Source organism: Prionailurus viverrinus, chromosome A2 (genome assembly GCF_022837055.1).
Source record: "Prionailurus viverrinus isolate Anna chromosome A2, UM_Priviv_1.0, whole genome shotgun sequence".
Classification (NCBI taxonomy): domain Eukaryota; kingdom Metazoa; phylum Chordata; class Mammalia; order Carnivora; family Felidae; genus Prionailurus; species Prionailurus viverrinus.
Window position 1 is genome coordinate 15,587,488 of NC_062562.1, and position 13,004 is coordinate 15,600,491.

General features: G+C 44.1%; 1 protein-coding gene across 2 annotated transcripts in view; it reads right to left on the reverse strand.

The window, feature by feature from the left end:
• Window positions 1–10,096, reverse strand: part of LOC125148990 (putative serine protease 46) — a 23,488-nt gene extending 13,392 nt beyond the window's left edge. The window contains exons 1-5 of one of the 2 annotated variants that reach the window (XM_047827460.1): window positions 9,929–10,096; window positions 7,559–7,736; window positions 7,119–7,378; window positions 6,139–6,302; window positions 5,522–5,953 (exon numbers count right to left, since the gene is read on the reverse strand). In XM_047827460.1, the coding sequence (XP_047683416.1) occupies window positions 5,819–5,953; window positions 6,139–6,302; window positions 7,119–7,378; window positions 7,559–7,736; window positions 9,929–10,010 (819 nt within the window). In that variant the 5' untranslated portion in view covers window positions 10,011–10,096 and the 3' untranslated portion in view covers window positions 5,522–5,818. Of the gene's footprint in view, window positions 1–5,521; window positions 5,954–6,138; window positions 6,303–7,118; window positions 7,379–7,558; window positions 7,737–9,928 lie in introns of those variants that run through there. The other variant, XM_047827453.1, reaches the window with a different exon arrangement.
• Between the last annotated feature and the right edge of the window lie 2,908 nt (window positions 10,097–13,004).

A 13,004-nucleotide genomic window follows, 5' to 3' on the forward strand; every position in this document is an offset into this window, starting at 1 on the left:
ATGGTTTTAAATACTTCAAATGCAAAACTAGAAAGGGTAAATCCTTTTGTCCAAGAAGACAGAAAAAGAAAACTAAATCAAGCCCAAAGGAAGCAGAAGAAAAATTAATAGAAATAGACAATAATGAAATAAATGTTTAAAACTTAACTGCATACCAGACTGCCAGGCAAGTTACAACATATTCCATATAACTGGTATCGCCATAGAGCCTATTTTATGACCACACAGAAATTGGGTTGGAAATCATTAACAAAACAAATAAGTACACATGTATTTGAAAATCAAAAAACACACTTCTAAATAAGTCATGGGTCAAAATGAAATAAGAATGGGAATTATAGAAAATATTTAGAGCCGGATAACAGTAAAAATGCTACACATTAAAATATGTGGCATTAGGCTAAAGCATTTGCTAAGAGGGGAATTTGTAGCCTTAAATACTTTTATTAGAAAAGAAAAAAGTAAGGGGCGCCTGGGTGGCTCCGTCAGTTAAGTGTGAGGCTCTTGATTTTGGCTCAGGTCATGGTCTCAAGGTCTGTGAGTTCGAGCCCGGCATAGGGCTCCATGCTGACAGTGCAGAGTCAGCTTGGGATTCTCTCTCTCCTTCTCTCTCTGCCCCTCCCCCACTCACACGTGCTCTCTTTCTCTCAAAATAAGCTTTAAAAGAAAATTAAAAAGTCCAAAACTACATTGGATGTCTTCTTTATCTATTCATCTATGGATGGACACTTGGGCTGCTTCCGTATCTCGGCTATTGTAAATAATGCTGCAATAAACATAGGGAGGCATATGTCTTTTCAAATTAGTGTTTTCACTATCTTCAGATAAATGCCCAGCAGGAGAATTAATGAATCATAGAGTAGCTCTATTTTTAACTTCTTGAGGAAACTCCATACTTATTTCCACAGTGGCTGCACCAGTTTGCATTCCCACCAATGGTGCAAGAGGGTTCCGCTTTCTCCACATCCTTGCCAACACCTGTTGTTTCTTATGTTGTTGATTTTAGCCATTCTGACACGTGTGAGGCAGTATCTCATCGTGGTTTTGACTTGTATTTCCCTGATGATGAGTGATGTTGAGCATCTTTCATGTGTCTGTTAGCCATCTGTATGTCTTCTTTGGAAAAAAATGTCTATTCAGGTCTTCTGCTCATTTTTTAAATCAGACTGAGTTTTTTGGAGGGTTTTTTTGGGGTGGGTTTTTGGTTTTGGTTTTTGGTGTTGAGTTGTAGGAGTTCTTTACATATTTTGGATACCAACCCTTTCTCAAAAATATCATTTGCAAATACCTTCTCACATTCAGTAGGTTGCCTTATCGTTTTGTTGATGTTTTCCTTTGCTGTGAGAAGCTTTTTTAGTTTGATGTAGTCCCAAGTACCTTAATTTTGTTTTGCTTTTGTTGGCTTTGCCTGAGGGGGCAGATTCAACAACAAATTGCTAAGACTGATGTGCAAGAGTTTACTGCCTATGTTTTCTTTTAGGAGTTTTATGGCTTGGGGTCTTACCTTTAGATCTTTAATCCATTTGGGGCTCATTTTTGTGTATGTTGTAAGAAAGTGGTCAAGTTTCATTCTTTTGCATGTAGCTGTTTGGTTTTCCCAACATTATTTATTGAAGGGACAGTCTTCCCCATGGTATATTCTTGCCTCCTTTGATTAACTATTGATTTGTATCTATTTTTGTTTCAGTACCATATTCTTTTGATTACTCTAGCTTTGTAGTATAGCCTGAAATCTGGGATTGTGATACCTCCAGTTTTTTCTTCTTTCTCAAGACTGCTTTGTCCATTCTGGATCTTTTGTGGTTTTATACAAATTTTAGTATTTTTTATTCTAATTCTGCAAAAATTACTATTGGTATTTTGATAGGGATTGCATCAGATCTGTAGATTGCTTTGGATAGTATGGACATTTTAATGATTAATTCTCCCAGTCCATGAGCATGGTATATCTTTCCATTTATTTGTGTTATTTTCAGTTTCTTTCATCAGTGTCTTATAGTTTTCAGAGTACAAGTCTTTTACCTTTGGTTAAATCTATTCCTAGGTATTTTATTCTTTTTGATGCAATGATAAATGGAGCTGTTCTCTTAATTGCCTTCTGCTACTTCATTTTTAGTGTATAGAAATGCAACATATTTCTTTATATTTTGTATCCTGTAACTTTACTGAATTTCTTTACTAGCTCTAATAGTTTTTTGATGGAGTCTTTAGGAGTTTCTATATGTAGTATCATATCATCTGCATACAGTGACAGTTTTACTTTTTCCTTACTAGTTTGGATGCCTTTTATTTCTTTTGTTTGTCTGATTGCTGTGGCTAATCTTCAGTACTCTGTTGCATAAAAGCAGCAAGATAAAGTAAAAACCAGGTGAAATTTTAAAAAATAAAAAATAAATAAATTGGCAAGTGAACATCCTTGTCATTCCTGACCTTAGAGGAAAAGCTTTCTGCTTCTCACCACTGAGTATGATGTGCTGTGGGTTTGTCATATATGGTCTCTATTATGTTAAGGCATCTTCCCTCTATACACACTTTGCTAAGAGTTTTTACCATGAATGGATGTTGAATTTTGTCAAATGCTTTTTCTACATCTGTTGAGATGATCATATGATTTTTATCCTCCATTCATTAATATGGTATATCATGTTGATTGATTTGCAGATACTGAACCATGTTTGCATCCCTGGAACAAATCCACTTGATCAGGTGAATGATCCTTTTCCTGTATTATTGAATTCAGTTTGCTAATATTTTGTTGAGGATTTTTGCTTCTATTTTCATCAGGGCTATTGGTCTGTAATTTTCTTTTTTTATAGTGTCTTTGTCTGGTTTTAGTATCAGGGTAGTGCTGGCCTTGTAGAATAAATTTGGAACCATTCTTTCCTCCTCAACTTTTTGGAATACTTTAAGAAAGATAGGTATTAACTCTTCTTTAAATGTTTGATAGAATTCATCTGTGAAGCCATCTGGTTCTGGACTTTTGTTTGTTGGGAGTTTTTTGATTACTGATTCACTTTCACTACTAGTAATCAGGCTGTTCCTATTTTTTTTTTCTTCCTGACTCATTCTTGGAAGATTGTATGTTTCTAGGAATTTATCCATTTTCTTTGTATTTCTGTGGTGTTGGTTGAACTTCTCTTTCATTTCTGATTTTACTTGAGTCTTCTCTCATTTCCTTGATAAGTCTAGCTAAAGTTTATCAATTTTACATTTTCAAAGAGCCAGCTCTTAGTTTCATTGATCTTTTCTATTGTTTCTTCAGTCTCTGTTTTATTTTTATCACTCCAATATTTATTATTTCCTTCTACTTTGTTCTTATTCCTTCCTTTGTTCTTATTCTCGTTCCTTCAGGTGTAAAATTAGATCGTCTCGGATTTTGTTTCTTGATGTAGGCCTGCATTACTATAAACTTGCCTCTTAGAACTGCTTTTTAAAGCATTCCCAATTTTGTTTATTTTTTTTTTGGAAAAACTGCTCATTACTTTCAGTGTTATGTTATTTATTCTGGTCTCTATTTATTTCTGATTTTTTTATCTCCTTCTTCTACTAAATCTCAGCTGTTTCTTCTTTTTCTGGTTCCTTGTGGTGTAATGTTGTTTATTTGAACTTTTCCTCTTTATACGAGCATTTATAGCATAACTTTTACTCTAACATCTGCTTTTGCTGCATCCCATAGGTTTTGGAATATTGTATTTTCCTTTCTTTTGAGACATATTTTAATTTGCCATTTTATTTCTTATTTGGCCCATTGCTTGTGCAGTAGTGTGTTAATATTTACATATTAAATATTTAATATACACATTGTAGATTTTCCAGCTTCGTTTTACCGTTGTTGATCTTTAGTTTTATACCACTGTGGTTGGAAACTATCCTTGGTATGATTTCAGTCTTCTTAAATTTGTAATATTTATTATGTCTCTTTTTGTGGGATTCAACCAGAGGATTCTTCTATGTGTACTTGAGGAAAATGTGCATTCTATTTTTGTTGGGTGGAATGTTTTATATTTATCTTTTAGAACCATATATTCTGAAATATGCTTCAAGTAGAAAAAATGTTCTTGTTGGAAAAAAGCGGTAACTTTAACTGAGGGTATTCATTTAAAATAAAACATGTCAGAGGGGAGGTGGGTGGGGGGTGGGTGGAACAGATAAAGGGGATTAAGAGTACACTTATCATAATGAGCACTGAGTCATGATGTATGAAATGGTTGAATCACTATATTGTACACCTGAAACTAATATAACACTGTATGTTAACTATACTGGAATTAAAATTAAACACTTAATAAATTTTTTAAAAAACTGCTTTTGCTGCATCTCAAAGATTTTGAACCATTGTATTTCCATTTTCATTTGTCTCGAGGTATTTTTTAATTTCCTCTTTGATTTCTTCATTGACCTGTTATTCATTTGGTAGCGTGTTGTTTAGCCTCCATGTTTCTGTTTTCTCCAGTTCTGGTTTTGTTTTTTTTTCTCTTGTCACTGATCTCTAGTTTCATACTGTTGTGGTCAGAAAAGATGCTTGATAGGATTTCAGTCTTCTTGAATTCACTGAAACTTGCCTTGTGGCCTAACATGTGATCAAGCTCTCCTGGAGAATGTTGTATGCGCACATGAAAAGGAAGTGTATGCTGCCGTCTTTTGTTTTTTGATGGAATGTTCCATATATATATTTTTTCTGTATATTAAGTCCATCTGGTCTTGACTTCAATAAAATCTAAACTGCTGCTCAGCAAAGGACAGTGTAAACATAATGAAAAGATAAATTAAAAAACCGGGACAAGATATTGGCCATATACACAAGGAACACAGAACCAAGATCCAAAATATAAAATACAATAAAAAGAAAAAGGCAAACAATAGAAAATGTGCAGAACAGCTGAGTAAGTGATTCATAGAAGAAGAATCACGAATGGAGAATGCACACAGGAAGCGACGCATAGCTGCACTGGTCACTGGGGACACACGCTGCAACCACAACGGGATACTATTGCTCTGTTTCTCATCTAACAGGATGGAAAACGTTTTATAGTCTGACAATACGAAAAATGTTGCCAACAATATGGAACAGAATTCTCAAACACTGATGTAAGAATATGGATTAACACGATCCCTTTGGAAAACAATTGGCAAAAACAATTTTAATTTTTTTAATGTTTTATTTATTTTTTTGAGAGAGACAGGGACAGAATGCAAGTAGGTTAGGGGCAGAGAGAGAGGGAGACACAGAATCCAAAGCAGGCTCCAGGCTCCGAGCTGTCAGCACAGAGCCTGATGCGGGGCTTGAACCCACAAGCCGTGAGATCATGACCTGAGCCGAAGTCAGACACTCAGCCGACTGAGCCACTCAGGCGCCCCTTAATATTTTTTTTCTATGGAGAGAGAGAGAGCAGGGAATGGGCAGAGAGAGAGAGAGAGGGAATCCCAAGCAGGCTCCATGCTGTCAGTGCAGAGCCTGATGTGGGGATCGAACTCATGAACCATGAGATCATGATCTGAGCTGAATCAAGAGTCAGATGCTCCACCAACTGAGCCCTCCAGCGCCCCAGCAAAAACTATTAAAGATGAAGGCATGCACAGCCTATGACCCCCCAGTTCCCTGCAGGACATATCCTGTCGAGAAATTCTGGAACACGTAAATAGGGAGATGTGTGTGAGAATATTCAGAGCAGCGGTTTGTGATATGAAAAAAACCCTGAAAACCACCTCAATGCTATAAACAATAGAGTGTATAAATTGTGCCATGGTCACAAGAGAATATCCTAGCTCGAGAGGTCAATTAATGAATGAGAGCTGCACTTTTCAATAGGGATAAATCTCAAAAACAATGTTGAACCGAAGATGCAAGAGACAGACACACGCTTACAGAACGATGCCATTTATGAAAACCAGTTCTGCCAGCACCGGGCCCCCATCTGGGCATGTGACTGATGTTCAGAAATGTCCAAGAGACCTGAAGAGCATTGCCATTATTACCATTATTGTGGACAGGCACAAGGAGTTTTTCCACCCTATTTTACAGACTTGGAAACTGAAGGCCAAGGAAAGGAGACCTTCCTCAGGTCACCGAGTGCCGTGTGAGAAGGAAGACGCGATCCCTGAAAGTCCCCTGCCTCCCCTGGGCCACACACCCCGCACCTGACAAGAGTCCATGCCCAATTCTGAGGAGGCACACAGCATGTCCTTCCCAATGAACTTCTTCTCTCTCTTCAAGAAGAGAAACTGGTACTGCTGACGGCAGATACTGTTGCTAACGATCCTGACAGCCACCTCCTGAAGACTGTAGGGGCTACTTGAGGTTTCTGAAGAGACAGAGAGAGAGACAGAGAGAGACAGAGAGATACAGAGAGATCCTGCCTCATCATCCCTTCAACTATTTGACACATCTCCGTCTTGAAGTTGTCCACATTCACCAGGGTTGTGAGACAGGGCTACTGTCCCGGGATGGTGATTTATAAAGGCCCCATCCCACAGCCTGACTTTTGAAACACCCAAACTCCTTAGAAAGACCAAGCAAAAGCCGCCCAGGGGGCTCAGAGCAGCATCTAAGCCCTGAATGAGGACCAGGAGAGACTACTGCAATAGTTCAGGTTTCAACAAGGGTGAAACCCTGCTCCACGGCTACCTGCCAAGGTGTCAAGACCCAGGAGCCCAAAATGTGCCATCCCCTGGATGGCAGGATCCCACAAACACTCCTCGATTCTAGGACTCTAGGGTGGCACCAACCAGGGATTATTGGTGCCTTGAGGTAACAAGTATGTATGATGGCTGTCCAGTGCCTCAACACTTCCTGAGATCATGGCCCATGTGCCACGTAGACAGGGAATCCCATTAATGGCCCAGGATTAATTTCCCTGCCATGCTGCAAGGTGAGGGGTTGGCACTGGATTTAACTCTGGGAACTGAGGCCCACATAGCCCATGCGTGTCCTTTACACTAGAGCACTACGGATCTCTTCCTGTCAGCAAAGGTCAGGATAGTGTGTAGCGTGCGTAAGTGCTCGGGGAATGTTCGCTGAGGGACTGAACGAGTGAAGAAGGGAATGAACAAACGAGCCCACGTCAGAGCTGTGTTCCGAAGAGGCTGCAGTCTTGGGACCTCTGCCTGCCTTTACTCACCTTGTTCATTTTTATGTCCCCACCCGATCACCCAGCACATGGTCCCGAGCGAGAGCTTGAATTTGGTGTTGGGTAGGCAGACAGGCTGGATGAGGGGGGACCAGGAGATGGGGTCCCTGAGCTTCAGGAGGGCAATGTCCTGGGATAGGAGGTTGTGGAAATCCTCGTGGATCACGATGCGAGTGAGCAGGAGCCAAGTGCCGTTTTCTGAGACCTGCTGGACTCCCACCCTCATGGAGTACTTTTTGGGGTCCTTGGATCTACAGGGCCATAGGGAGGAGGCAGATTGCCAGCAGTGAGGCCATACGTGGTTGCAGACACACAGACTGAGCACAGGGTAACCCAGCCAGGCCCCTACTCCCAGATCCCCAGATCTACTGGGCACCACCCCCCACGCCAGAAAGCAAAGCCCCTGGGAACGGCTGGCCACCCCGACTGACCTCTCTAGGCAGTGCGCGGCCGTGAGGACCCACTGATGGTGGATGAGGGAGCCGCTGCAGATGTACGCGCCCAGAAACAGGATGCTCACCTGCCATGGCCACTTGCCTACCTCTACCAGCTTCCCCTTCACCATCTTGCAGGCGATGTTGGTGTGACCACAGGCCTGGAACCAGGGCTCTAAGGAAAAAGGTAGAAAGGGGGCCATGCCAGGCCCGTGCAGACTCTCAAGACCACTGCACACGGCAGCAGACTATCGAGGAAGAGAGAGCCACATTCTGGCCACCACACATGTGGGGAAGGGCTTCGCATACTGCCCTGCAAATGACAAAGGCCTAGAGGCAGCAGATGCCCCACATGTTAAAGCAGTCCCCCACACAATGGGAACTGGACAGCCACCACCCCCACGGTTTCTCTCTGCCCGCTCGTTTACACAAGCAGATGGCTAGGGGAGTGAAGGAGGAGACTCATCCGAGGAGCGAGTTGCCAGTCAAGGGATAAGTGATGGGGCACGAGTGAGCAGGACGGCTTACGGCTGTGGTCAGAAAGCAATGGACAGTGATGTCGCCTGGTACAACTCCAGCGCCTGCCTTTGCAGGTCACCTCCCCGAGGTGTGCTCTCTGTGACCATATGAGAAAGTGAGTAGAGATGCTTGTCAACCCCCTCCTTGCCCCGCCCCACCCCCAACAGCAGGAGTGGGAGAAGAGGGAGCTGCGCTGAACTGGTTAAGACTGAGATCTTGAACTGGACCATCTCGGACTGGTATTTAATAACTGAACATCGAGGACAGGAGAGGGAGAGATTCTGCAGCAAAGGTTGGAGACCAAGATTAAAGACAAATAAAAAGGGTTTTTTGGATCTAGCCTGCTGTCAAGGTTGGACTGGCCAACAAGCTGCTAACATGCAGTCACAGATCCTCATGGAGGCAAAGCTAGACATGTGTTTACGACGTCAGAAGCTGGCATGATTCCAGAAAGTCTGTTTCCCTCAGCAGCTCAGTGTGCAATGCCAAGCAGGGCATCAGGGACTCAGCAGCAGTAACCAAGGCCTGTCCTTGCCTAGGGAGGGTCCATGACGGCGGTGGAGGGGTCCACTGATAAACAGACAAGGTTAATAGCCTATGATGACCCCAACACATTAGTGGAAACATCTGGTGTGCCCTGCCTCACAGAAACCACCCCCCCCCCACACACACACACATTGATGTTTTGGCTCATTCTGCTATGTCCCAGGGCTCCTGGTACCATCAGGTGTAGATGGTCAGCTCCCTTGCCACAGACTTCCACGGCTAAATACCTTTACCCTCAACCAGGGTCTTCCCCATGGGCCCCCACATCTCCACTGAGTTTTGTTCTGCCTTGCTTTCTCAAGGCTCCACTCTTGCCCATGTCCCTATCCAATGGCTTGCTGTCCTATTTTCCATTTCCCCCCAAGGGGGAGCCGCATTTCCAGCTCTTCTCACATGCTGTGGTAGGTCCGTGGCTACCTTGTGATTCGGATTACAGCCTGCCCCGATGGGGGCTGTTCCACTTTGGGAGGGAAGAGGAGTTCCAGCGGCTTGCCCTCTCCTTTCTCACAAAGCTGAGGGCCCCATGGAGCCAGGGTCCTGCAGAATGAGCCTCACCACCTAAAAAGTGACAGTCCTAGGGGGCGGGTTGGGCTTCGCCACCACACTCTGCACCCTCAGTGTGTTCCCCGGGCTCAGGGAACAACACTCCTCAGAGCTCACATCCAAAACACAGACTCCTACCTCCTTACAAAGGATTTGCAGGATTCAGCCTGGAGATGCCAGCATCAGGTGCCAGCACCAAGGACAGCGGTTCAGTCAGAGGGGAGCCATGATGGATTGTTTGGGGGTGTAAGGTGTCACGGATCAACCTCGCCACAGACACGGCATCACCATCACACACACAGGGAACACTCAGTGGCTAGAGTCTACTGAAAACCAGTATTGAACCCTGGCTCCACAAGCCACCTAAGTCCCCTGGGCCTTGGTTTCCCGTTGTGAAATGGAGACACTGGTAAAGGCCACCTCACAGGGTGTTGAGACCTTACAGAGGGTGAACAGTCACTCATACCTCACACATTGTCATCCTAAGTCCTGGTTCTCCTAGATTGCACCTCCCAAACAAGCTCATCTGATCCCCGTCTGTTAGCTTGTTCCCCGATTTCTAACAAGACTCTTCCCTCGTGTTCATGGTCACCCTTGCCAACTGGAAGTGCTTCAACACTATCTGGGCCCCTAAGTTGGTACACTGTGCAGTCTGGTGAGGATGTACCCATCAGGATATGGGCAAATTCAGGAAGGAGGACAGAACCCAGGCAAAGACACCCCCTCCCCTGCCCCTCTCCCATGTCCCAAAAGCCCTACCTTCTGAAAAGAGGGAATTTCCAAGTTTGGCAGAAGAAAATGGAGATGTGAGGCTCTGAAGATCTCCTGGCCCACATGCCATGGTTAGCAGGTGCCTGACCTACACTGGCCCTCATAATAGGATGTGGGGGCAGGGTGGGGCAGAGCATCTCTACTGTGTGAGAATTCTAGAACTCACGGTTTGTTTATTCACGGTAGCAGGGACTGGGTCTCTGCCCCAGGGTTTGGGGCTCACTCAGCTAGGGCAGCGGCAGGATCCTGAGAAGGAGACAGTGTGGTCATGACAAGGTCCCGCTGGGGCCACAATGGAGGCTGCTGCTAGGCACCTCCCTGGAATGATGCCTCTGGTACCCTGAGCCCATGACAGCACCTGCCATCTGGCCCACAACAGTACCCCCCCGGCTCAGCCTTGGTCTTGATGCTGCCCCTCTATGCCCAATCCTGAGCCCATGACAGCACCTGTGGACCCCAGTGCCCAGTCCAATCTCCTTCATGAAACCCTCTTCAGGGCACCCGGGAGGTGTGGAAACTGAGGCACTGAGAAGGAGATGGCTAGTTCCTGCTGTGGGTGACTGAATAGAACTGGAGTTTTCCTTTTTCCCACAGGTTCTGCATTTTCAAGAAAACAGCTCCTGGGTAGAGGGAGGCCCAGTGTTTGGGGCCGTGGAACGTGGCTTTCTAAGAGGAAGCAGCTTGTAAGCCTGGGTCTTCATGAGTCATCAGAATAAATGACTTGGGTCCCCTTCCCACCACCCCACTGAGGTCCCTCCCCAGGGCTCCCAAGCTCCTCACACTGTCCTTTAGGACCACTCCCTTCTGCCGCACCCCATCACCACTGCTGCCGAGGACTCAGGGTAACGAAGCTGCTCCCAACACTGCTGGGGGAGGGGGATGGTCCAGGCCACTGCTGTCCCCACTCTGGGATCATTCAGTAAAGCAAAGTATGTGCCCCACAACCTGCATGTCCCCTTCTGCTTGTGTGCCCTCCAAACAGGCATGCACAGATACAGCAGGAAAGATCCAAGAGACGGCTCACGGCAGTGCTGCTGGATAGAGCCCCAACCGGAAGCTACCCGACAGCCATCAAAGGTGGGATGGAAGGGGCGCCTGGGTGGCTCAGTCAGTTAAGCACCTGACAGTTCGTGGGTTCGAGCCCCATGTCAGGTCCCATGTGCTGACAGCTCAGAGCCTGGAGCCTGCTTCCCATTCTGTGTCTCCCTCTCTCTCTGCCCCTCCCTGCTTGCTCATGCTCTCTCAAAAATAAATAAACGTCAAAAACAATTTTTTTAATTAAAAAAAAAAGGCGGGATGGAGGCTCACAATTACTCACCCAAACGAAAGCGGACCACCACACGCAGCAACACGGCCAATCCCATCAACGTACTGCTGAGGGAAAGAAGCCGGACACAAAAAGGTACATACTGTATGAAACCAAAAACAGAGACACATGGCAGAAAATCAAGGAAATGATTATCCCTACAATCAGACTTACCCTAGGGGGAAACAGGGAGTAGGAGGGAGAGAGGGGGAAAAAAGAAGAAAGGAAGAAAAGAAAATCCAGAGAAGAAAAACCCTATCTACTCTTCTGCCTTTGTGGAAAATAATACTCTGGGGGGATCAATCAATGAAACAAAATAAGACAGTTCAATGAAGACCATCATATCTATCATCATTATCAATGTGAATACAACCCTCTACTTTTAAAAGTAAAAGATTCTTACAATGGGTAGGAAAAAAGTCTACTCATGTGCTACTTATCAGGGACCCACCTAAAACATACTGACACGAAGCAGCTGAAAGCAAAAAGATAGGCAAAATATAGTGAGTATATACAAGTGAAAATAGAAATGGCAATGTCTATCTCTAGAAATGTGATTCGGGGGGTGCCTGGGTGGCTCAGTCAGTTAAGCATCTGACTCTCGATCTCAGCTCAGGTCTTGATCTCAAGGTTGTGAGTTCAAGCCCCACGATGGGCTCCACACTGGGCGTGAAGCTAAGAAAGGAGGAAAGGCAGGAGGAAGGAAAGAAGGAAAGAAAGAAACAAACAAATGTGATTCAGGTCAAAAGCTTCAAACAGAAAAAGAAAGTTACTTTGTGTTGGGAAAAGATGAAAATGCCAATGACTACATAACACCATAGAGTTCTGTCCACTGATCACATTGCATCAAACCTAGAAAGCAAAGTCAATCAGCGATATGTGACAAACTGAAAAACCTCACCTGTAGGGGACAGTCTTCTCCAGTTCCGTCTTTGGGGGATGGAATTTCTATAAAAATCAACCGCACACTAGACTACTGAGAACATCACAATAACTTCCCTAAAAGCTGAACAGTTTGGGCCACACTTTTATACCATGATGCAATCAATGAAACAAAGATTTAATAACAAGAGTGAGCAACTTATCTGAAGTTTTTAAAAATAAACTTCGTTAACTTATTTTGAAGAAATAACATTCTATAAACTCTTTAGAAAAATGTTAGTAATTAGAGCAATGCGTTAAAAACTTACTAGGTGTGTTCAAAGCAAATCCACAATCTTAAAGGTATTTATTATTGAATAACAAAGAATGGAAGTGAATTAAATGCTCAAACCAAGAAACTACAAAAGGTCTAAAATAAATCCAAGGAAAACCTTTAGGAAACATATACAAAACATAAAATTATATATCCCCTCATCAGTTAGAACAGCAGAGTTAGGAATGGTTTCTATGATCCAGATCTTTGAAAAAGCAAATACCATCAAAGGCAAATTTTATATGGATAGGGTATAAGCCACCATAATGGTACAGTGAACATGTACTTTGCTCTCTTAGCAACATAGCTTTGAAAGAGAAAGCAAGAATTGCTAGAACTGAAAAAGAAGTCTTTTTTTTTATGTTTATTTATTTTTGACAAAGAGAGAGACAGAGCATGAGCGGGGGAGGGGCAGAGAGAGAGGGAGACACAGAATCCGAAGCAGGCTCCAGGCTCCGAGCTGTCAGCACAGAGCCCAACGCGCGGCTCGAACTCATGGACCGCGAGATCATGACCTGAGCCAAAGTCGGCGGCTCAACCGACTGAGCCACCCAGGCGCCCCT